Source organism: Hakea prostrata, chromosome 5 (genome assembly GCF_041222555.1).
Source record: "Hakea prostrata isolate BN-2017 chromosome 5, UWA_Hpros_2, whole genome shotgun sequence".
In the NCBI taxonomy this organism is placed as follows: domain Eukaryota; kingdom Viridiplantae; phylum Streptophyta; class Magnoliopsida; order Proteales; family Proteaceae; genus Hakea; species Hakea prostrata.
The window spans coordinates 13561024-13587937 of record NC_142604.1 but is presented as its reverse complement, the minus strand read 5'-3'; the positions used below and the strand labels follow the sequence as shown (position 1 = coordinate 13587937).

Here is a 26914-nt window from a genome sequence, read left to right as displayed (position 1 = left end):
AATCATTTTTAAATGCACTTGTTTTAACATCACCCACCCCAAAAGCCCCAATCGGACACCCCAAAAATAAGAAAAGATAGTTGAGAAGGAGTAACAAAAGAGTTATTACATGCAACATCATTTGTAGAGGAAAATGAACAGGTACAAATACAAATGATCATGGCCCCAAAGATACCTACCTGATCGTAGGAATGCCAAAAAGAATTATTACCTTGGTGACTTGGTCTTTCTGTCGTACAAATTTACTAGGAAAAATCAGTCACTAAAAACAAAGCACCGCAAAGTTAACAAAGTAAGAGTCAGGAGGGGGAAGGCCAAGTTGATACAGAGGGACAGGAGCAGAAGAGAAGAAAACTTCATTTGAACTCCCACATAGACAAGGGATTATTCTTGAGATGACAGAGTGCAGGTGTACCAACTGCAAGTCTGCAATGGAAGGATACGTATCCCCTAATCCTGAGTTCCTGATGAAAAAGAAAAAGCTGAATACCACTTAATTAGATACAAAGACTGAACTCTTAAATTTCTGAGGTACTTCTAAGTTCTATCCCCTTCCATTGAGAGAATTCTTCGATGGAGAAAAAAGAAATACAGCATGGCTATTTCATTTTTGTTGTCAATAACAGAAACAAAGACCCCCAACCCCCACCCTCCTTTTGTCACCCCAAAAGATAAAACTACTCTAAAACCACACCAACTTCCAAAAGCAAAGCAATCTGCACAGCTGGCCTGTGTTTATCTTGGAAATGTATACTTATGTGCAAATCAAACTTTGATGGGCTCATATTTTTCACCCATTACACCACCTTTCTGTTTCTGAAACTGAATGTAGCGCAATGTACTTGCAAAAAAGACCTCTGCAGCTGGATCTGGTGTTGCTGTATCGTTTTGCATCTCTGTAGTGATCAATTCAACCAGACCCTGAATTGCCGCACTAGTGATCTGAGTGTTCCCCTTCTCAAAGAAATAAAGATACCTGAAATTAAATTATTCAAGGTTTATCAAATCCTTCAGCACAAAGCAGCCAAAATTATACTAGAGCAGTAAGTTTTGGTTTGAGTGGACATTACTTGTTTAGTATTTCAATAAAGAGTGTGACAGGTCCACTGCTACCCCTTGTCACATTGGCCATCTGTTGAGCAGCATTTGCAATTCTTAAGGCACGCTTTAGGCAAAGCAGGACCCTGTAAAAAGCAAATGGAATCAACGATATAGTTGCATTATCTATTTCCTGGTTTCCAACATAATCTAAGTGCCAGGTAAGTTTCCGTGAATACTAAGCACCAAACAAAACTGGAATACAGGCACTTGAGCTTTGTGGTGTTTATTGACAGAATCCTTAAAAAAGATGCACAAATCTGCTTTGGGGTCTGGGGAGGGACATATTTTATGCACCTATCCCCCCGTCCAAAGAGAAATTGCATTATATATGAAGCTACAGAATTTCCACTAGATTATTTTCAACTGCACCTTTCAACTCAAATTAAGTGAATAGACCCAGGAATACAGAGGGCATTTTCACACTCATACTGTTTCAGCAAATAGTCTAAAACACACACTAGTAGTCTAGTTGCCAGGTTTTGCAGTCTTCCAATGTCCTGCAGAACTGAAATAATTAATTACATTGATGAAACTTTTGCCCCACATTGAAGTACGCTAGTATCCCCATTGGATCCCAAATCTGTTCAGATGCTTTATAGCCATAGATAAGGGCTTCTAGACTTTATCTTCAGATTTATTTTAGCTGTCCAAATCTCAACAAGGTTACACTAGTAGAAAAAAAAAGCATGGTACCTAATTCAGGTCTCCTTTTCTTTTTTCGGGTGGTGTTTGGGAGAAGGGGTACCCCTTCATAAAACTATTAAGTACACATGAATTCATGATTATATAATTGTAAATTTGTAATTAATCAAACTAATTAGCAAATTCACCCCCATGGATTCACCAAAAAATTTATAATTAAGAATTAAATAACACAGTACAGGAAAGCTTAAAAAGATTGAAGTAAATAAACTGTTAAAGCCTACTCAAATAATATGACAATTGATCCTTGCCACTAGCAAGTTGGTGAGGGTACTACTCTAGTAGTGCACCTTACCAAAATGAACCCATTTTCAACATAAAAACCAACACAGCCACATACAGAGATGAATGTGGGTTCATGTGTATGAAATACTAATCCATGTGCTTACCTTTCTCCATCTTTAATACCATCTTGTTCGTCAACCCAGAAGAGATGTGAACATGCATAAACTGCTCTGCACTGATCCGGTTTCTTTAAAAGTTTTGCCGAATACTGCTCAATGAAAAATTATACTAGGGTTAAAGTTTGAGCATTAGTAGCTCTAAACGGCTCAATCATCAGACACAAAAAAAATAGAGCTATTACCCCTGTAGCCTTGTGAGTTAGTGTATCCCTGTTCTCAACACCAAATATGTTCATTCTCTGAAGAGTCCCTATTATTAGGTGTATTGCAGTTACCTGTGCCTTTGAATCCTATAACAATGTACATCCACATAAGCAAACTAAAAGAATCTTATTGCAACTAAAATAATTTTACAGAATTGTTGATTCCCCCTAAAGGAACAAAAAAGGCAGCTGTTCCAACGAAGAAAACATAAAGATGTTCCAGATCAATTACCGCAACTTCTTCTTCATACAAGATAAATGCTTGGGTGAAGAACTCATATGAAATGGGTTCAAGATCACAGTCATTTGCTGCCTGCAGAAACCAGAGCTAGTAAAGTTTAGAACACATACAGTTTAAGCATGTACATCTTTCTATTGTATAATAGACACAGTGAATTATTTTGTAATTAAACCATATACTCGAAAAGAAAAATTGCAGAATTGAAAATATTAAGCAGTAAATCAACATACCTCAGCACACTGCAAGTATAGTCTAAGTGCAAGTTCAGGTGCTGGAACATATGACAGAGCCTCAATAATCTGCCACAAAGTACATTCAGTTTCAGGAAATAGATAAAATCACTAAAGACATATGACTGGACAAGACATTTGATGGATGCAAAAACTAAATATTAATGTTACAGAAAAAAGGACCATGAGGCAGAGAGATCCAAAGAATAACACAACAGAGACAAAAGAGGGCAAGGACTATTTAATGCAGTAACTTAACGTGAAAATTATAAAGCTAGTGACCTACTTATAATAATATCCTCTCATTTCAAACACAGAAACACAAAGGCCTGATCAAGAAACTTCAATAAAATGTAAGATAAACTTGTTAGTTGAGTTCAATCAGGAGTTCAATTCTGTTAGAATTTTGGTTCATGTATTTTTCTATTTCTTGTTATCCAAGTAAGGGTATTTATGTAATAGTGCTCTTTCTCTTTATTATAAATAGAGGGCTTGAGGTCACACTGATTAATTCAAACCATTCTACCACAATCGACTTCCTCAACATGGCATTAGAGCCAAAAGTCGATTAGGGAAGAAAAAGAAAAGCAAAAAGAAACATCGTTTCAACCGTGCATCGCTGCCGCTGCTACTACCCCTTCCATCACTGCAACCTGAGTCATCGCACCACCAAAACCACATCGTTGCAACCTGATTCATCACACCATCAAACCACATCACTGCCACTGCTACTACCCCTTCCATCGCTGCATCCTGAGCCATCGCACCACCAAAACCACATCGTTGCAACCTGAAAATTCTTGCAGAACCACTACACCACCTGCCTTCTACTTTTTTTTCTCCATCAATTTCAACCTGAAACTCATTGCCTCTTCTTCTTCTTCATCCTGCAACTTGGAACCAACCTAAAAACCTACCACCGAACCCATCTCCAGCTTCTTTGTTTTTTTCGTTTCTCTTTGAAACGATGCTTTAAACCAACCTATTGAACCCCATCAAACCAAACCCTCTAAATCCATTGAACCCACATGGACTAGACCAGACGAGACCAAGCCTAACCAAACCATGTCTTTTCCATTAAAAAATAAAAAATCTGACGTTTTAGGGATCTCTTTTGTGAATTCACATATATTCAGGGGCCTATTTGTGATTTTCCATGTACAAGGATCCTTTTTTGTGAATTCGCATATATTCAGGGGTTTATTTGCGATTTTCTATACATATAAGGGTCTATTTGTGTTTTTAATATTTCAAGGAGTCTATTTGTAATTTTCTATATCTTTGGGGGTCTATTTGTAATTTCCCATCAATTCAGGGGTCTCTTTTGTAATTGAAAAAAGTTGTCCTCTCTTTTATGAATCCCTATTTGGGTGGTCAGGCTACCGACATTTAAGTTGTTTAAAAATGGTGAAGACTGAAGAACACAGTGAATTTTTTGAAAACATGGCAACCACCGATGGTACTACTACTCCCACTGGTGCCAAACATTATTCTACTCTTCCACCTCTCTCGGTAAGATTTAATAGAACAAATTATTTAATCTGGTCTCTATCTATGTACCTAACTATTGCCAGAAGATGACTTGTTGGGCACATTATGGGCACCACTATCAAACCTACCACCACAAGTGTTTCACAGGATAAATGGATCTTGAATGACTCTTTTAGTATGTCGTTCCTTCTGAATTCCATGAATCCAAATATCATCCGTGTGTACTTATTTCTTGATATTGTAGCCCAAATTTAGAAAGCTACTACTAAAACATATGAACAGTTGGGGAATGATGCACAGGTTTATGAGCTACGGAAAAAAGCTTCATGAGACTACTCAAAAGGAACTGATTGTGATCCAATATTACGCTGAATTGCAATCTCTTTGATAGGAGTTGGATCATTATGGGGATTATCACCCCACTAATACGGATGATGTTGCTACTTATAGAAGCATGTTGATAAGATTTGAGTACATGACTTCTTAGTAGGTTTAAATGTGTAGTATGATCAGATCAGAGTACAAGTATTGAGTTGTTCTCTGTTTCCGACACTAGAACAGCTTTATGCCCTTGTTCAGTGTGAGGAAAGCCGTCGATCAGCCATACTTCATGCTTCTATTGTGGAGAAATCAACTTTACAGTCTATTAGCACTAGATCTAATTCGACCAAGGAGATTCGAAGTGTGAGCACTGTCATAAACCATATCATATCAAGGCTAACTGTTGGAAGCTTTATAGGAAGCCTATTGATTTTGAGCAGAAAAAGGCACAAAGAAGGGGAATATTGAAAGCTAATATTTTTGAGACGGTTTCCACAATACCCTTTGTAGACCTTGGTTTTTCACAGGAGGAGTTAGCGACTCTGCGACGTATTCTACAGCCTTCTACTGCCAGTGCAGACTCTACTACTGCTTCCTCCACTACACATACCAACTCCTACCTTGCTATTTCAGGTAAAACTTTTAAAGGCTTCCATGTTTCTTCAGTTTATGCTCTTTGGATCATTGATACCAAAGCCACAGATCATATAACAAGCTCATCATCTTTGTTCTTACATTATTCTCCAACTTTCGAAAAAGATAAAGTTCGAATTGCTGATGGCTCTTATTCTTCTCTTACTAGAAAAGGGACCATTCAGCATTCTCCATCACTTTCTTTGTCTAAAGTTCTATATTGTTAAAAAACAAGAATTAAATAATCTAAACAGCAGCTGAACTTGAACAAAGAAAAGAGAGAAAAGAGATGAAGAACTAGTAGAAGAGGCTTGTGATTCTTGCTTAAGAGTCTAGAATCACAAAGCCCTTTTATTTATAACTTCTAATGAATTTAATACAACTTGAGAGACAAGTAATTGTCCTCTAGAAAAAGGAAACAAAAAATTACAACTTTAGTAACTTCCTAACTCCTAAAATAGAAAGTTCTGAAAATAGAAACTACCACCAAAATAGAAACTATACTTTCTAAAAACTCCTAAAACTTATGTAGCAAGACTCCCACATTAGAAATAGAAAATATAATAAAAACAAAAGCATAATACTGTTCACGTGAACAGTAACACAGATTTTACTGTTCACGTGAACAGTAAAAACAGATTTTTTACTGTTCACGTGAATAGTGTCGTGAACAGGAAATAGCCCAAGTGTATATACTTCAACATATATGTTCCCTCATTCTCTACTAACTTGCTCTCTATTAGTAGTCTTACACATGACTTGAATTGTAAAGTGACATTTTTCCCATCTAACTGTGTTTTCTAGCATTGGGTAACCGAGAAGGAGATTGGACGTGGTAAACTAGACAATGGACTTTATCTGTTGGAGCCGACTGGAGGATCTACCTCTGCTCTAACTGCATCTTCTCATCAGGTCCATTCGGTAATGATAAGACCTTATTAGTGGCATCGTAGGCTAGGTCATCCCCCTCTAAAAACTCTAAAGAAAGTATTTTCTGATTTAGTCTCTTCTTGTAATAAGGATGAATTTTTTTGTGAACCTTGCATTTTGTGACAACAACAATAAGCCTTGTCCCAACTAAATGGGTTGGCTACATAGATTCTTGCCCTCCAATCAGTTCTGTTCGAGGTCATGCTAGATACAAGGCCTAAGCTATACATATCATTTCTCACCACTTCTCCTAAGGTTATCTTAGGTCTACCCCTAGCTCTTCTAGTTCCTTCAATATGGATTATATCACTTCTCCGTACAGGGGCATTTATAGGTCTCTGTTGAACGTGGCCATGCCACCTCAAACGACTTTCTCGAAGCTTATCACTTATGGGAGCAACTCCCAGACCAACTCTAATATAATCATTTCTTATCTTATCCATCCTAGTTTTGCCACTCATCCATCTTAGCATCCTCATTTCTGCTACACTGAGTTTGTGAAACAGACTCATTCTACTTATTTACCTTCTCTTCATAATAGAAAATCTATTCCTTTTGTGTTAATTCATATTGATGTGTGGGGCCCTTGCCAACGTGTATCTATTACTGGCCATAGATACTTTGTTACTTTTATTCATTGTCACTCTCGTTCTACATGAATTTATCTTTTAAAACAAAAAAAACGAGGTTTTTCGATGTTTTCGAAATTTTCATAATATGATTAAAACTCAGTTTAATGCCACTGTGAAGATCCTTCGTAGTGATAATGGTACGGAGTATATTGATGGTGAATTTCAGAGATATCTTTTTGACTTTGGCATAATACACCAGATCAGTTGTGTTGATAGAACTACCTAAAATGGGGTTGCCGAAAGGAAAAACCGGCATCTATTAAAGATAGCCCGTTCCATTATGATTGCTATGAATGTTCCTAACCAATATTGGAGTGATGCTATACTCACTGCCTCTTACCTTTTGAATAAAATGCCTAGTAGGATATTTAGTTTTAAATGTCCTAATGATATTCTCTAGGGAGCATCTTCTTTTGTTATCCCCCCCAAAGGTGTTTGGATTACCTAAGGACTCTAATTTTCCCCCCTGGTTTCAAAACCATGTGAGCAACCTGGTTAAAAGAAGACCACTCTTGTGAGGCACACTATTGAAGTCTTTCAAAACAAAATTAACCATAATAAGGAGGTGCAAACTAATCAGAGAAAGAATTACAATCGGCCAAAGTAGGTGGAGAAAGGCGACATATTACCACTTAAGTCCTTTACTCCAAAATCAGACTCTATTGTTCCCCTTGAGGTATCTTCTTCTGATCTTTGTATTTCTATTAGAAAATGAGTTAGATCTTGTACTCAACATCCCATAGCTAAACATATTTCTTACAACTCTTTATCCGACTCGTACCGTGCTTTTATATCCTCTTTATCATTTGAATCTGTTCCTAAAAGTTGACAGGAGGCCTATGCTGATACGAGATGGAAGACAGCTATGGTAGAAAAAATGCAGGCAATGAAGAAAAAATGATACTTGGGAGTTGGTTACACTTCCTCTAAGAAAAAAACCTGTGGGTTGCAAATGGTTGTTTGTGGTTAAACAAAATATGGATGGATCGGTCAATAAGTTGAAGGTTAGACTAACTGCAAAGGGGTTTACCCATACTTATGGGATTGATTATCAGGAGACTTTTTGTCCCTGTTGCAAAACTGAACATTGTCAAAGTTATGTTGTCTGGTAGCGTGAACAAAGACCGGAACTTGCACCAACTAGACGTAAAGAATGCCTCCTTGCATGGAGAGTTGGAGGAAGAAGTCTATATGAAAATTCCACATGGTTTCTCTGATGACAATACTGCAAGGAAAGTTTGTCGGTTGAAGAGATCAATTTATGGGTTAAAACAGTCTCCTAGATGCTGGTTTGGACGCCTCCAGAAGGCAGTGACCTTTATTGGGTACAAGCAAAGCAATGTTGATCATACACTATTTGTGAAGAAGTTATGTACCAATATTACACTTCTCATTGTTTATGTGGACAATATTGTCATCACAGGGAATGATGGTGAGGAAATTCAAAGGTTGGAGGACTTTCTTAGCAAAGAGTTTGAGATTAAAGATCTAGGGAAGTTACAGTACTTCCTAAGAATTGAGGTGGCACAATCAAAGAAGGGCATATACCGATACCAGAGGAGTATGTTATAGATTTATTATCTGAAGTTGGAGTGTTGAGGTGTAAAGCAGTTGATACCCCTATTGAGGTTAGAACTAAACTTAAGGAGGAGGAGGGAGAACCAATGGACAAAATAAGATATAAAAGGCTAGTAGGGAAACTTTTTTACTTGTCCCACACTAGGCTAGACATTGCTTATGTTGTGGGAATAGTGAGTCAGTTCATGCATGATCCATATTTAGCTTATATGAAGTCTATTACCAGAATATTGCAGTATTTGAAGGGAACTCATGGAAAAGGAATACTTACCCACTAATAATCTAAGATTAGAAGCATACACGAATGTAGACTGGGTTGGATCTCCTGAAAAAAAGTCAATTTCAGGTTATTGTACCTTTGTTGGAGGTAATCTAGTTATTTGAAGGAGTAAAAACCAGAATGTGGTAGCTTTATCCAGCACCGAAGCTAAATATATAGTTATGGTCCGTGGAATTTGTGAGCTACTATGGTTGGAAGGCCTTCTAGAAAATATTGGAGTTCAAGTTCCAAACCCTATGATGTTATATTGTAATAACAAGGCTGCCATTAGTAATATCAATAATCATGTGCAACATTATCAAACTAAGCACATTGAAATTGACATGTTTTTTGTCAAAGGGAAGCTGGAAAAAGGGCTCATCTGCATGCCTTTTGTGAGGTCGAGAGACCAAGTGGCAGATATTTTCACTAAGGGTTTTAAGGAAGACCAAGTGTCTATTGTAGGTGGGCATGACTAATATCTATGCCTCAACTTGAGGGGGAGTGTTAGTTGAGTTCTATTAGAAGTTCAATTCTGTTAAAGTTTGGTTTATGTATTTTTCTATTTCTTATTACCCAAGTAAGGGTATTTATGTAATAGTGCTCTTTCTTTTTATTAAAAATAGAGGGCTTAAGGTCACACTGATCAATTCAAGCCATTCTACCACAATTGACTTCCTCAACATAAATTCAAACTAAACCTGGAACATATAATAGGTAATATATATGAAAATATATTGGAGATAAAATTAGAGAGAAACTAGTCAACATGACAAAATTTCAGATCCATCACCTTACTAAACGCATAATGGTGGTACCTTTATATGTTGTTTATGAGTCACCAAATTATTTAATGAATAGCAAAAACATCTTAAGCAGAAGTCACCTGATGCAAAAGCTGGAAAATTTTCCTAGGAGTCGCGGCCTCGTCTTCTGCGGTCACTTCACCCTCCGGACCTTGCAATCGCCTGACCAACTGCAATGGGGAAAAATATTATGAGGATCCTCAATCTTTTTGGAAGAAAGTCACTAAAAACAGATAAGCATGTGCCAACAGAAGCACAATGAGATATTTGGCACTTCAACATTCAGGAAATCAAACTACACTGCACACACACACACACAACATAACTTGCATTTCTGGCTTCCAGACAAGCATTTGTTATAGTTTTCTATGTTACTTTATAATAATAAAATGGATCTTAGTCTCTCCTACATTCTGAAGCTTGAGTGCATGGCAGAGTGGTCAACACCACAGGGGATCCATATTCCAATGAAAACAAATTAATTCTAGCATTGAGTGATATATTCTGATACAGAAGCACTTCCTTGGACCGGCCCAAAACCAATTGGGATCCCAGATGGAGAGAACCAGCTCCAAAATTAGCTTTGTCCAGTAGGATATAGGATATAGGATATTAGTAGTTTATTTATTTGTAATATTGTTTGGGTTTCTCTTGGAGGCTTTTCTTTCACCTTGATAGGGTGCGAGGTAGTGCAGTTCAATTCCATTTTCAGTCTTGAAGTTTGATTCCATTATATTTTCAATTTCTTCTCATAACCTGATGCATTGGTCAGAATTGACAGCATGAAAATTTAAGTGGCTGCCTCCCAACTGTGGAAAATTGCAGCCTGGTTGAATGCAATTTCTTCTTCCATCTTCCTCCTCTCTATCATATTATTTTACTCTATGTCAAATCGCTACAATCCTCTTTTATTTAATAACTATTCCTTATCTTCTTTACCTTTCCTATTTATGTCTTCGTTCTTCTACTTCTCCTTCAATCCCTTCTTCTAATATTCTGTTTATGTACCATTCCCCTGCGGCTGAATAGATAGACAGATAGAGAGAGAGAGAGAGAGAGAGATCTTCTGTTCTTCAAGCTTTCATATCTGTCATCCAGTCATCCATGGGATGGAAGGGCATATAGGCCTTTGTGTCCCCTCAAGTTAAAATTTGGGGCCTAACAATAATTAGCCCCCCTTCCTTTTTATCCCTCTCTAATTCTGTCAAAGAGGCAAAGGCCAGCCCTCTATTCCTGACATAGCATTTTTTTTTCATTCTTCAATCAAAAGAAAAGTGAAAGCCTTGCACAGTTGCACCTCAATATTCAAAAATGATTCCTTCTCCTCTACGATAGCTCTCAGAGCCTTCTTTCCTGATCAATGACCACCATCGCAAGGTTGCACAAAATCCTCTACATTTGTCGTCACGGTAGGTCACCACAGTCCTGCCAATAGTTCATGGTTACTGCAGCTTAAGGCCTGCTTTACCATCAAAGCCTCCGGTCCTCCACACTGTGGCGCTCCAGTGAACAACATTTTCCATAATTCCTTCCCAGTGGGTGACCACAGGTCCACAACCCTACTCTTGCTCCAAACAACCCAACTAGTTGAGGAAATCAGACAAATCTCCAAATCTGATTCCAGTTGTTGCCAGGTTTGATAGTCTTTCATCCTAGTTCTGGGTGATGCTTAGTTGCATTCAAAAGATCTGTCCCTCATCTACCTCCCTTCAATCATTAGGTCAAACAGAAAAAGTACTGAAGGAGTCTCTTCTTGAATTTTACACCCTTTCTTCCCAATTTGAGGTTGAAGATAAATTCATGGTTAATAATTAATCTAGTTTTACTTTGTTTTCGTGATTTAACTCTCTCTGACCATTATGCCTTGTTCTCTTATTTATTTCCAAGTCTACCCCTTCACTTTGACGATCACCCTTATATCCCTTCCTCCTTTATTCCTCGATAGTCATATAAGATTCTTGTTATTCAAAGTCCAGCCAGCAGCCACTTCCCCTTGCAAATTTAAAATATTTACAGTTTGCATGTCCAACAATGGGGCATAATTTAACTGCACTACATAAGTTGTTGAATGCTCTGATTCCAGGCACAGCTTATAGAAAAAATAACACTGTTTGTTCATAGAATACCATCAAGAGGAAGATTAGAATGACAAACTTAACAATTAACTGAAATTTACAATGGCAGGAGCATACTGAAGCATTAAAACAAGCTGTCAACTTATGTTTAGGTTGTGATCTCACAAAAATCCTGTCACTTTTTACTTCAATATAATCAATTATGACTGAAAATATCAGAGGAAAATAACAAAACATGCATACTGCTGAAAAGCATCCAATTATGCTTACTCTAAGCACAACACCATATGATTACTCTCAGTCTACTAAATATGAACTTTAAAAATAAAAATAATAATAGATTAAACAGAGTAACATTACAACTAGGATGCAGGAGAAGCAAACCTTAAGGGCAGAAAAAATTAGAGGAGGAACAGTAAAAAAAAGCCGTTTTGGTCCACCAGTAAGAATATGCTTCCTCACAGTACATATAATCTGAAATTCAATATATATTAAATTAAAACCATAACTGGAAACAGATAAAAGTTGTCGTTGCTGTTGAAACATGCAATGAGGTCAACTTCAAGACTTGTGCAAGAGTAACAGACAGATTAAATTGCATATTTTACCTTAAACATCTCTTCTGGATCATCATTATAGAGCATGTGAATAAGACGAGCAACAGAATTTTGCTCCTCCTTGAAATCCTCTTCATCAAGCTATAGATAAAAATAAAATAATTAATGCATACAATGTTACTTATCACTGTCTATAACCCACAATAAGTCACAAGGATTAGTTTCTAGAAGAAGAAAAGAAAATAGTACCAAAAGCAACTAAAACTAACACCAGTTGATAAAGAAGACAACAACCAAGAATCTGGAACTACTTTTTAAACATTGAACGTAGATGTCTCCATAATCTAGTTCAACAAATGAAAACAACAATTAGAAGAACTCAAGATGCACCTCTTCAGTAGAAGATTCATCCAAATCCTTTATAAGCCCCTTTATTAGTTCAAACAATGCTTCAACCTACAAGAACCATTGAGAAGTTAAGAGACATATTCAATTTCTGTTCTTCCTTTTTCCTTTTTCCTTTTTGGGGAGGGAACAAAAGAAAGAGAAATAAAGCATGCCTTGTCAGCAGTCAAAATGCAACTGCTATTTTTCATAATGCTTTGAATAATAACTACTGCCATGAGTTTATTTGTAGCATTATCAAGATGATCCATCACTCTAGGATAGTTTGAAAGCATCAAAGCAGTAACAATATCATTGTATTTCTCCAACGGAGCACTCAGAAGTGCAACAACTTGCTTTGTAGCTCTGGTATCTTCAAGTCTTGGTCTACCGGAAAGTTTCTTAACACACGCTCCCTGCAAAGAAATAACACAAGGCTTGTCTGTCACCTTTTGAACTGTAAATTTAGCCATCCCGAATTGTGTGAGATTCTTTTTTTCTTTTTGTGTGTGTGGATGAGTGAATTGTGCGAGTTCACTGGTTTCTTTTTTGAGCACACTGATACCACATCCATTAATATCGAGGTTATGAGGCAACGAAATTTATACAACAAATATTGTGAATGCACATAAGAAAGAGGCATACCAGCACTAGATCCACATAATCAAGCCGATCAGGGTGGACACGAAGAGTAAATGTCAGAAGAGAAACATACAAAGTTATAGCTCCAACAACAGGCATATCAACCTGTGCTTCTATCACCTGCAATAGAAGTAAAGGCACTTGAAGTTTTAAAATCCTCAATAAAAATGCACAAATGAAGAAGACAGACACAGGCTGGCCCTAACAGAACTGCAGAAGTACAGGATTCAGCAGATCTAGGAAGCAACATGATCATTAACTGCACTATTTAAAAATATACAATTAAAGATCATTCACAAATTCACTCAATAAGGATATATCCCCAAGTCATCTGAGCCATTACAATGATAAAATCGCTAGATTAATCATCTTCAAAACAGACATAGATATATAATCAACACACACCAAGAACTGTTTCAAACAGACTACAAGATTCTACTTTTTGAATGAGAAAACATAAAGCATGCAGCTGCATAGAATGAAACTACAAGGTTTACTCCACACTAAACAATCAATTCATGTCATGAAAGTATTGCAAGATTTATTATAGATGGTAATTGTTTAAGTGAAAAGCTAAAATAACAAGAAAAGTTTCCCAAAGAATAGCATCATTCCTGCTTCTTTGAGGAAGTGATCTTAAAAAGGAACAAGGAACTCAACACGAAGCCATCCACAATTATACTTCAGCATTAGAACAATTTAGTTGAACAATTGGACGCAAAAAAAGAACTACTAAAGAGTTATTATATTAAAAAGGAATATTAGTTCCCATTGGATGTAAAATTCTGGTATAGTGGTGGAGCGGAAAAGTGTCTTCTAGATGCCAGCACATGAGGAAGTTTAGCCCTAGACTGAAAGGGATCAACTGGGGGCCAATCACACAGGATCTGTGTGAACCCAATTCAGTTAGGTTAAAAGTAGGTATAGCTTCCACTAGAGGTAGGGTTTGGTCAAGGCTCGAGATAGAAGGTATGGTTATGACGAATAAGTGATGCAGAATCTAACAGTGAAAGTTTGGGGTTTCCCAGAATTGGTTTGAATGCTGAATTTGATGCTTCAGAAAAATTAGGGTTAAGGTCTTGGGTTTTGAAAAGTGAAGAATAAGGATATTTAGGGTTCTGGCTACATGGGACCAGCATGGGATTGAGCAGCTAGGACTGGAGAGGGATGTGCGATCCAAAAATGACTGACTCTGAATAGCTCGTAGGGCTAGGCAGGGATCATGTTCTAAGATGGGTATTAGGGTCAGGGTTTCAGTAGAGAGAAGGGCATCAGGCTGGATTGAGTATGGGATGCGATGTGGGGATGCTGTGGGCTGAATTTCAATGGATTCTCATGGTGAATTCAATTTGTGAAAAAAAATTGGTAAAGTAGAATTTGAAAAAATGACAATAGAAGAGAGAGGGTAGCCTTTGGGATCTAAAGGGTTCAAAAGTAGAAATGGTGATGGGGATTAACACTTACTTGCATGTTAGTGTTTTAAGGCTGGACAGTAGGTATACGAAGGATTGGATTGCCTAAACGGAACTTGAACAGAGAAGTTGTTCTTCAAACTAATGAAAAGGGAGCTTGATTGAGGATTCCAAGGCTCCACACCATCAAAGCCAAAGAAAAGATACACACTGCCAAGCAGTCGACTGGATATAAACACCAATCCCACCAGAGTTTAGATCAAACACTAAATCTCAAAATAAAATTCAAAAATTAAGTTGTTTCTCCTATTGAAACAATTCAAAATAAAACAAAAAATTAACCCCCTAGGTAAATCATGGGCAAGGTTTAAACCAAAACAGAACCACCCTATAATTGAAAACTGCCACATAGTTAAAAAAATACCATATATTTTGAAAACATGAAAAAAAAAACTAACACACCATATGTTAGGACCCCAGATTCAGCAAAACAGCTTGACAGTAATAATGAAGATACTGAGAGAAATATACTTTATTAACTAATAAACTCTAGAACTCAGAATAACACAGCAGTAGGCATTCCTACAGCTACCCAAGAGCAATAGCCCTCACCCCAATATTCCCTTATGACAAAAACTATCCTAACCTACAACCCTCCCCAATACTTATAGTAGATAGTTCCCTAAATTAACCACTTGACAAATCTGTCTTATTCAGTAGTAAATATTCTTCAAATCATTTTTTATTCAGCAACCTCCTTCTCAGGTCCAGATCTGATTTCTTTCCCTAAGTGCTGCTCCCCAAATCCAGCTCTCTTCTTGTGCTTGCGAGAATACACACGAGATATGAGGGGCCTATCACCATACATCTGAAAAACATGAAATAACTATAAAATATTGGCAATCTTCTTCTTCTTTTTGCAGATGCAGGTCTTTAGATCTGCATAACAAGGTTCATACCACTGCAGGGTCTGGAAGGGGTAAATGTATGCTGTCTCACTCCCATCTTGCTGAGGGCTGTTTCCTAGCTCTGAATCCAATACTCAGTTGTTGTATTAATGCAACTTAACCCTATGAGATGTCAAATTCCAGTATGGTTGTTAAGCTAAATATTGAGAATGTTGTGCATGATAATTCAAGTCACAATGCTAGTAGAGGTATAATATTTAAGTATGAAAATATGTAGGTGGCTTGATCATTGATTATTCCATGTCAGCTCCTAAGTGTCTGAAATCATTCAACTGTAGCCAATGCACCAACCCCATCCCTTCCCAATGTTGCTTGGTATGAAGGAAACCAGGAATGAAGGCACACAAGAGGAAAGAAAGCCCCTATTCAGGCATAGTCCTAGTACATTGACCTCTAGCAGACCTGAAACTAGAGTTTTTGGCCATTGATGAAGAAATCTGTAGAGACAAACAAACCCATACAGATTCTCACAAAGGAGGAGCTCAACCTCAGCCAACGAGCCAGTAATGCTGAGGAAAAGGGTTATGGAGATGACCCAGTCCCACCATTCCAACCATCATTACTGGTGGTTCTAGACCAATTCAATGGTTTTAGGGCATCCATAGGAATTGAAGCTCACTAAACTTATAAAAGCAACTCATTAACTGTTTCAATGATCAAACAAGGAACCATGGTCCTGCTTTGAAACCTTTCTGTAGAAAGTCAACAACAAAATTGCAAGGGGCCACCTTCCTATGTCAACTATACCTATTCCGTATAGGAAAACAACTTCTATTCAACAGAGATGAAGCTTATGGAACATTACAACCAGATAAAGGGAAAATGGGAAAGATAAAACAATAAATAGATAAAATGAGATTGTCTCACTAAATAAGCCTCCCCTCCCAATTGCTAGGTCATACACCAACTAGAAACTCAAGTACCATCTTAGGAAGAAGGTCCAAGCAATCACCAAGACCAGCAGCTCATGGTTTGGACCAGCTTTCTGGTTCCATTCTAGCTTGCAGCTTCAGTTCAGGTTCTTCTTGGAAACAATCATCTTGGGTCTTCTATCAAGCTTCTATTTTCTTGATTTTCTTATTACATAAATTTATTAAATCTGGAAAAGAAAATATAAATTCCAGTCCTACTTTATTTCTATTTTCATGAATTATACTAGTATAAGTTTACAGGATTCTCCTTTGGCCTGTGATTGGAGATGTTTCATATTTCTGTTGATTTCCTAGCTTGTGATTGGAGATGTTTCATATTTCTGTTGATGTCCTAGCTCTACAAATAAAAAAATGGGCCACAAATCATCCAACACAATTTTTGAGGTTTAAACACTAACTTTTGCTTCTTAGTTCCACGAGATTCAAAGCACTGCTCTTGAGTAGGACTGAATGGAACCACTGATTGATTCCTGGATATGGTACTGGTGGAGTGGTGGCATTTCAACACTAAAACTCTCTTCTTTCCCTATCATTTCAGGCCACTTCATTGCATTTTTCCTACCCTGTGCCTAGAAAGTTTTCCACAACCTATTCTGTTCTTTTTGCACATTATACATTATACTTTTCTGTTAGATGCCTAGATGGTTTTCTATCTGATCTTCTCCAATACCATTTTCTGTATTCGATCAGTTGTTATATGCTAGTTCTAGTTGGTTCTGCTTTTCAGTTGTCAAACCAGAGTTCTGTATATCAACTTCAGAAACCCCTATTGCATTCTGAATCTAAAATTCCCAAATTTCTGAAACTGCTGTACTTGCTGAACACCAGCAGTATCTATTCTCAGTTGGCTTCTAAAATTCCTTGTTCAACTCTACTTTTAAAGTCTGGTTTCTGAATCAATTTCCGTCACTCTCTTCTGTAAATAATCTCAATAATCGTGGCTGCTATTAATTTCAAATCAGTTTTGTTAGAAAACCAAGATGGGATTATACATGTATTAAAGGTTACCACTTTTTAGTCACCATCTTCCCTTGAGAAAAATCATGCTGAGATTGTATAGTCATGCTAATTATATAAACAAATTATGATGAATTATACAGAGTTGCTAGATTTACCTTCCCAATGGCATTGCTCAATTTAGCAAAAGCCTCTACCTGCAAGAATTCAGGTAATACCTGCAACATAAAACCATTAGAAAAATTTTCTCATTCTTGCAAGAATTCAAATGCGTGCATGTGTGGATAATAGGCTATGAAACAGCATGAGGAGAGCTCACTTCTGCACTTGAAGCAGCATAGTTTGACAGCCTATCCATAAGTCGTGACAACACTGTCTTGATATCAACAGTCGGCTGAGCAACAGAGAAGTGAGATGAGAAAGGGAAGAGAAACAAATTAGTTTCTTAAAAATAATACCAAAGAAATTTGCTAAAACTTTTTATACTTATTTTATACAACTGAAATTAGATTCCAACAGTAATGGGGAACATTGGTAAAATTTAACATCCTTTTACATACCAATCTTGTCCCAAAATCACATGTGGAAAAGATTGACATGACCCACATACACAGGCGAATAGTTTGAGTAAAAAGGAAAAAAGAAAAAAACAAATGATCATAAGGAAAGCAAAGTTGTAGATGATAACCTACTTTTTTTTATTAGAAACCAAAAGGAAAAAGCTTCAACCTTATTCTTGTTCGAAATTTGTTTTTAAGACACTAAATTTAAGAAAAGGGATACAAATGCATTGTCTTACTACCCACCTGAAGCTGGGGACAAGCACCCAGCAATGTCTCAAGAGTCTGCAAATGATATTCATCTGGAAAGACTTGGATTATGCAATCCATCAAGTAATATTGAGCAAGCTCATCCTTGCAATTAACAACCTGTCATAATCAATTTAGAAGATTCCTCCTTAGTATTCTATTATGCTATGGGGCTTTCAGCACCAGAAAAAGAGAGGGTGATTAGAAGACACAGAGACAGAGAGAGGCTAGATGATTATACCTGCTCCAAAACTCTCGGAAGCACAGCCTCTTTGTACATATCTAGGTCAACACCCTCTATCTGGCTGAGGACATGTAAATTTTTGCCAACCTAATAGGAGAGTTCAAAAGGAAGCAAGTAACTATTGCTATACATGATGCATATATGTCATATAGTGGATGATATTAACCAATTCAGGTTGTTAGGATTACAAGATCACGAAGCTCGCTCCTTTCCTTTTCCCGCTTCTCTTTTTCCCGGGTAGGTCCCTGCAGACCAGAAAGGTCGATTGCATGCCTCAACTCAGGATCACCTAAGAGTATGAATGTATCACAATTAACACCTGCATGACCACAAATAACATGCAAGGATTGTGGTGCCATGCATGTCCAAATATGAGAGCAGGTAAGACATTGCAACCAACCTGTTGCTGCATTCGGACCCAAAGCTTATTCATCTCCGTGAAGTTTTGAAGTACAAACTCAACAGCATCCATGACTGTGTCAGCATCACTACAAAGGCAATGGTAAATTAAATAAGAACCCAACCAAAGAGCGAGGAGGGGGAGGTTTCCAACTTAAATGGATCATAGTTATCACAGTTAAACAAAAGGCACAAGACAATCAATGAGTTGACAACATGAATTCAGTTACCTAATCTAACGCAATATCAGGAAACATAGAAATATGTAACACAAAAAATGAGGTACACTAAAAGAAAACAACCAAAGAACAGGATATAAATTCCACACTCATCAACAAATGACGCTGATTTTGGTCATGTATAAACCAAAAGATATAGCTGCAGAGAATGCCAATATATTTATGAACAAAACAATCCACAGTGAATGATTCCCACTTCTTTAAAGACTGGCAGTCAAAAAGAAAAAGAACCAATATCCTTACCCCTCATACTCAGACCCAATATCTGGCAACTTATCCCTACTGACTTGAGAAAGGTAACTCCTGAGAAAGAGGCCACGTACAGGATGCTGAACACCTCGACACATTTCCACGAGGTCTTTAAGAATATCCTTGGCAGGCGCCTCCTTTGACTTGATGTATACAGACCCCACTGTGCATAGGAGATACCTGAAATATCACAACAGGGATATCACATGCCATTAACAACAAAGATATCAAAAGCCAGAAAAGGGAAGGGGGAAATGAGGCGTTCTTTTCCCATGCTAGCATCCAGCCAAAATTGTTCGAGGAGCGACAGATTGATTATGAAGTCTCTAGACTGAAACCTAAACTGGGGAGGAAAGGGACTTTATAAGAAACCAAAGGGTTTTTTTATGAGAAAGAGCTTGTTTCTCAGGCTTAACTCTCCAGATTGAAGTTCAAGCTGGGTACGAACAACACAAGACAGGGGGAGAAAAAGAAATGGAAGTGTCAACAAGCTTACATAAAGAGCACCCTAAGTTATCAAATCCTTATGTCTGCAAACTTCACATTAGTGAGCGACTACTAATATGCAGATCAATCCTTGTCTTAATCAATCTGTCATGACTCTTGCAATCTTGACGATTGAATGCACCTCTATAGTCCCAGATTTCGTAATTCCTGAGCTGTTTCTTCTGTATCGGGGGTCATCGAAATATGCAAGAATACTGTTTCTACGAAAAATACGTATTTCAATCGAGATACCCGAACTGGACATTAGTTTGTTCTCCTGTTCTTGATTAGATTAGAATGGAATAATGAATCTATTTTTTCATCTCTTTGCCAATAAATCAGAATTTTCATGGAGAATCGCAGGATAGGTGAAATTACAACTATTGCATAGGATTCGATCGGGTCCTGAATAATCAAGAATCCTAGGCCCCCTTTTACTAGAAGGGTACGAACTAAACAAGTTGTGTCTCACTTGCTCATTAGTCACTAAGAGCTTAGAAATATATCTTCGTTCGACAGAAAAAGAATGAACATTTATTTGATCTTGATCCTTGTGGAGCGAAAAAGGCATTGTACTGGATATGCACAGATCTCCCAATAACATCCATAAATGACTTGTTTTTGGTAAGAGATGAATATTACCATATGTATATTCAAGCGCATGGTACACGTCGGTACTCCGGTGCATTTCTCCCTCTGAGTCAGAATAAATATGTTTTCGAACCCTCTCTTTAAAATTCAAAGTAGATGTACTCGCGTGAATCTCAGCAATGACTTGTTCTGATTCTACATATTGATCATTTTGAACTAAAAGAAAACTTTTTGGCGGAATATTCACATTGTGTATAATATCTTGACCCTCAATAGTTACAAACAGGTCTATATAGCATAGAAAGGCAGGATGTCCATGACGTGTACACGTGGGATGTTCCAAAGGCTCATTGAATTTCACGGTTAAATTTTAGGCAGTTATCCAGGGTCTTTAAATCTTCCAACCAGGGCAATGTTGAGGAGGGCACGGCTTTGAACCATTGAAGGATGGGATACACTCTATCAGGCACACAAGTGTCATTTCAAATGCCTTGGATTTGTCATTCCAACAAAAGAAATACCAGGCCGTTCAGGCCACATACATATATTCAGACCTATGAAATATCTCATTATGAAGTTTCCTAGCACTAGCGCTAAGTAAGAAGAAAGAAATAAAAAGAAGGCACAGGGGGTGTGATTTGGTTCCATCTTCTCTTCATCCTCTTTCCTGCCTAGCATATCCCTTGGCAATTTTTGAACTTATCGTCAATACCAGAAAAATATTTGGTTTTGTCAATGGTTGGAATTTGAAAAATTATTAAGTCAAAATAGCGTTTCTTACAAGTAAATTGCGACATTAGGTAGGCATGCAAACAACTTGCAGCTCATCTCAATGCCATGTTTGGCTAAGAATTTTCTGATTCTGCTTCCTTGATCCTTCTAGAAGCCAGCTTCTAGTAATTATTAGTTAAAATCCATGGGAACAAATCTTGGCTTTTGGCTGGGCCAAGACAAGATAAGGGAGTGCACTGAAAAATATTAGGTTTCAACCCCAACTGAACAGTTTCAACACTGCTCTGACTGAAACATGGATATCAGTCAGAAAATGGTTGGACAAAGTTTTAAGTTTTTCAAATAAATACATTGTTTCAGTTAAGACTTGCATATTTCACACCTATCCCTCTGTTCCTATGGTTTTCAACATGGGGGAGGTGACTTTGGGGGAAAATGTGGATTTCTTCATTTGTTTTGACAAACTATTGCATTTAAGGCAAGGATCAACTGACCACTACTCATAATTTGACTATAATCCCTAAGGTAAACCTTATCTCTTCCAAATTCACATTTATTGTACTTTTTCAAGATATTTACCAGAGCTGTTTCAAAACATATATGCTATAATATATGGCTTGATCTAAAACTCTTTCAAACGAAATTTTTTATTCTCTAAGACTGCAAAAGCCATAAATTAGGGGGTACTAGAGTATCTGGGTATTGGCACGCATCATTTTTCATGTAAGACAGTTCTAGTCCAGCACAAAATCATTATGGTGGCTTCCAGAGCATAAGATCTACACCATACTCTGGGAATGGATTTATGGTGGATTTGCTGGTGGACTATCCTTTGAGAGCACATGTTCATTTGGAAAAGGAATAGTCATGATACATTTGCTGCTATATATGGGTAAGGGTCAGGCGATGGGTCAACCTTCATTGATAGCATCTTTAGGTGTCAACCCGAGTTGGATCTATCTTCTTAGACTCTCGAAAACACATCTGTTGATTGGCATACCTCAGCCAAGTCGATGATGGGGCTTATCAATAAGCATTTATGGATTATCGGGCAAATTGCTACCACAAAATGTCATGGGTTACATACTTGGAGCATCTAGAGGCACTGCTCCAATATCTTCATTGGTAAGCAACTTGGGGATTAGACTCAACAAGAAACTCTGCTTGGAATTTAAGGGATTGACAGCAGGGTCTATAGTATTCCCACACTGTTTTATGACTTAATAATTTATGACTTTATCTGTTATTCTGGATTACACTTCAGATGCACTTGATGCAGATCCAGCACCAAACTGGGCTATTTTACTTTGAAATCAACCTAGGGTTGATAGTTACGGGTACTGCCTTTGTTCAATAGGTTTATGTAGCTATGAGCATATTCTGTGAGCCTTAAAGTTAGGTGCCTAGGCTAAGTACGAAAGTAATTTAATTAATTGCTTCAATTATGTAAATTCTGCCTAACTTAAGTTATAAAGGCAGAATAGTCTTTTATTATGTTTTTATTTCAGCTTTTAGAGTTCTTAGTTAATTAGAAGTAGGTTAACTGTTCTCCTTGTTTGAGTCAATTTGTAAGTCCTAATTTCACATTTTCACCACAACTTCTTTATGTAAGGCTACAATAGCTCACCATCAATTAGAACGAGGAACAATTTATATTATTAATAAAGTTAATCTCAGTTTCAAGTTCTGTGGTGATGTCAAGCCTAGATTCTTACTACGGCTGAAAGGGCAGGCTTCTACAACCCCATCCCCATTCAATTGAAAGCTCTACAAGGCTTCCCATCCAAGTAAATGGCAGCCTACATTTCATTCCCCTTCTATATTATCTTTTTTTCCATTTTCTTGGAGTCTAAAATTTTTGGATTTCCCAATACACCCAAATTTCAAGGTCAGATCTATTCCAATTTGACCATTGGAATTGACTCAACCTCTGAGGAACCCTTTCTCCCTATTAAGTCTACATTCCCTCAAGTTGCAGCTCCATTCAAGTCCTCTTGACCCATTAACCATAGGAGTCCTACTTGGATTCAAACTCCTATCAAATTTAAAACTCTCAACCAGCCATCAGAATTTAGCCAGTTTTCTACGATATCATCCTTGAAACCTGCATACAAAATCACCAAAGTTGAATTTAAAATGAAACCATTAAAATACCCAGCATACCCCTCTAAAGCCTAGTTCAAAAATCTGGTTTTGGGCAGATTTTATTGAAGATCTTGGAAGACTGACCTCCATTCATTTGAGGCTGCATCATTATTACTTTGTTTCCAAGTTCTACTAACCACTTAGTCAGTTATGCTACAGCTGTTGTTTACCATGGCAAAGAGTAATAAATTTGGACCCTTAACCAGAAGTACCATTTTTATTTTTATTTTTTTGGGGTGGGGGGCTGAGGGGGGGTCCAGTTCATGCATCGTTTACAAGAACCATAACCAATGCCTTTTCCCAAATAAATGAGGCTGGCTACATAGATCTTTTGATTCGCAGGTTTAGAAAAAAAAAAAAAAAAATTTGGTGTCAAGCCCACCTCAGGTTGGCTGCGAAAAAGCACTATGTTTCAAACATATCTCAGTTTCTGACTGGGTTGAAACCATGGCTGAATAGAGTAGTTGGAGTAATATAAGTAGGGCACTACCATTCTGACATTAAAACAGGGCTAGATAAGCGGAAGACGTGAATGGGATTAAGTTTACAAACTATGTTCACTGAGAATAGGGAGCAGTCTCCTGCTATGTGATATATAAGATATAAGTAGAAATGAACATCTATGAGCAAGAAATTCCCAATTGAATCTTTTCTCAGCATTTTCTACGGTTCTCATGTGTGCATGCTATTATTAGCTCAAATGAAGTTTCCTTCATTGAAGACAATCAAGAAAAACATTAATATTGTCATTGGTTCGCACCTGAGTTAAGGTATGATCATTTGCTGCTATCATAGCCAAACAGAAAAACTCTTCACCCACTTAGTCTGAAATGTATACCTCAATGTGGTAAGAAAGGTTTCTGTTCTAGGACAATTCAATGACAGGGTTTGCGATCAAATAAACCTCCGAAACTGACTAATATGATCATTCTAGGATAATGTTTTTCTACGTTACGTAGATTTTGACTCCTATGAACTTACAGGTACAGGCTGTGCAAAAAAACTGCCCCCTGGACTATGCTTGTCCGGAAGCCTTCAGCACTAGGCTCGCCCTTTTGACCATGTTATGTAGATTTTGCACTCGCATAAACTTACAGCAAGCACAAAAGTAATACTTAGCCTTATCCACTCCTCGGGACCAACAAGGGTAGAACAAAAATATTCTCTCAGTCCTCAGAAGAACCGGTGTACAAAGCAATAGGCTTTCAAACTAATTAGACTATTTTGATGATTTGAATGTATCAAGAACTAGTGGATTAACATTATTAAGAAAATGCTCGTTAATTGCACCAAAGATAGATCTTAAGACAATAACCAATGAGGAAAACATGGAAGCACGGACCTCTAGAATGTAAAGAGCAGAAGCAGAACGGCTTTGCGAAAGGCAAATAAGGGAAAATTGATCAATTCATTCTCACTTACAGTCTGGGCAATATGTTTCCGGCATGCTGTACAAGTTCGTAGAGGTCAATGACAGAGCAACCGCGCGTGGCCTCCTCCTTGAAGAACATCTCCAACTTCCTCAACTCATCAAACGCCCGCATGTCTGATAAACAGATAAAAAGAGAGACAATAATTCAGGAAAACTTGCATTCCGTGTTCTGAATCGCAATTGAAACCAAAAAAAACTCAATTGAGGAATATTTTTAGATCTCTCGATCCAGCAGATTGAAATTGGATCTCAGATATAATGAAGCTTACAAAGCTCGTAGTATTTGTGAGGAGACAGACGAGAAGTGCGAAGCTCGGAGAGCATCTGAGCGGAATACTTGAGAGCGTCTCTGAGATTGTTGGAATCCTGAAAGAATAGAAGACGAAATTGACGAAGAAGTAAGAAATCTTTCTTTCTGGTTCCATTAGGGTTCGGTAGAGGTGTTTACGTGGTTTCAGAAGTTTGTTTTACCAGAGCTCGATGCATGTAGAAAGCGTTCTGTTGAAGACCAGCGATCCCTTCCGCCAGCCATTTCTCTTCGTCTTCCACTCCGTCTCCGATCATTTTCTCTCTCCGCTCTCTCTCCCCCTAGCGCTTCTCCCTATATTTTCTTTTCTTTACAAATGTTCCCCTCTTTTGAAAATGTTATCGCGTTAATTCGCATTGAACCAACGGCTCAACCGCTGGGAGCTGAAGAGAATTTCATTTTTCGAGCTTTTTTCATGCCTCCGTGGATCATCTCTCCCAACTGATGTGCTAGTCTGACAGCTTTACAATCATAAATTACGTGGAATCTATAATTAAAAATAATAAAGTTTTTATAAAAAAATAAATTTCATCCCCTAATCTTATTATGCCCCCTTTTGTAATTTATCGTCAACAGCCGTCAAGGTAAACGATCAAGACTCCTTAAGTGTGGATCATCTCGCCTAACGTCTCTGCTCCTCAAGACGGCATTACAACTGCAAATTATATGAGACCCACAAGTAAAAAATATAACATTTAAAATAATAAATAAATAAAACCCCCATTAACCAAACCTGTAGGCCCATATAAGTCATGGTCAACAGCCTTGGGGAAGCATAAAGTGCGCCCTGTTGGGGGAGACGATCCTGACTCCCTTAAGTGAATCTATAATCCTAATCAAGTGGGCTAAATTGTAACGTTATTTTACACTTTTGTACAATTGCAAATTATTCACGGGTTTTTTTTTTGTAGCTGAGGTTTATCAGGGCCAGCTTGCGCTCATTTTGATTACATCCTCAGTGTGGGGAGACGTTGTCTGCAAGGATCGAACCACAACCTCTCCACTAACAATTATGAATCTCTAACACTCTACCAATCCTGCATTGGCTGGCCACGATTAACTTTTTATGTTAGCTTGAAACTAAAATAACGAATTTTAAAAATTTTAAAATGCTTTTTCACCAAAAAAGAATGTCTTAAAAAATGCTTTTATTAGTAAACGATGTCTTAAAAATGCTTTGCTTGTATTTTGGAAGAAGTCTACATTTCTCGTATTCTTTTGTCAATTGTATTTTTTTTAATATTTTTTTGGGTGAAATTTATCACTTGTAGTTTAAAATATATTTCATTTGAGGTGAATTTTGTAGTTGGTTTCTAACCAGGTGAGCTTTTTTTACAGTATATTAATTTTAAGTTAATTATATCAAATTATATTTGCTCATAAAACTTTTGTCAAATCCAAAAGAAAAATGTTGTGTATCTCACATTGAAGTTTGATTATGATAAATCTTGATTGTATTGTACCTAAGCCAACATGACCAATCCATACAATAGCCCTATAAATTTTTTATGTTTTGAGATATGCATATTTTTCTAAGTTTCTTAATGCTCATTGATGAGCACATTTATGTGTGAAATCTTAGAGCATAAAACATGCATTTTATACACTTTGAGTGGAGTTACCTTGGGTTTTATGTTGTTTTTGTAGATTTTAGAACTTTTCAATATTTAAGCAAATATTTGGAGTTTTGGACTTGAATCATGCAATTTTATACATTAAGAATCCATTCAAATTCTCAAATGCAAAAATGAGCTTGATTTGGAGCATGATGGACTAGAGATGTGTGATTATGGGTCAACTCCGAAATATTGAAGAGATAAAGA

At 37.3% G+C, this 26914-nt stretch overlaps 1 protein-coding gene across 2 annotated transcripts; it reads right to left on the bottom strand.

The window, feature by feature from the left end:
- Nucleotides 1–79: 79 nt before the first annotated feature.
- On the bottom strand, nucleotides 80–25437 carry LOC149015291 (vacuolar protein sorting-associated protein 35B-like). Of its 2 annotated transcripts, XM_089157063.1 has the most exons (22): nucleotides 25256–25434; nucleotides 25054–25150; nucleotides 24775–24898; nucleotides 19393–19578; nucleotides 18912–18999; nucleotides 18700–18756; nucleotides 18509–18598; nucleotides 18265–18387; nucleotides 17778–17852; nucleotides 17617–17676; nucleotides 13193–13309; nucleotides 12724–12963; nucleotides 12554–12619; nucleotides 12215–12304; nucleotides 11991–12080; nucleotides 9612–9701; nucleotides 2882–2950; nucleotides 2643–2723; nucleotides 2390–2497; nucleotides 2193–2296; nucleotides 1071–1184; nucleotides 81–976 (listed from the first exon to the last, which is right to left on the bottom strand). In XM_089157063.1, the coding sequence occupies exons 1-22, from the start codon at nucleotides 25346–25348 to the stop codon at nucleotides 766–768; spliced, it is 2373 nt and encodes a 790-aa protein (XP_089013189.1). In that variant the 5' UTR covers nucleotides 25349–25434; the 3' UTR covers nucleotides 81–765. The 2 variants fall into 2 exon arrangements, with proteins under 2 accessions (XP_089013190.1, XP_089013189.1); XM_089157064.1 differs by lacking the exon at nucleotides 11991–12080 and having other exon boundaries at nucleotides 80–976; nucleotides 25256–25437.
- Nucleotides 25438–26914: the final 1477 nt, after the last annotated feature.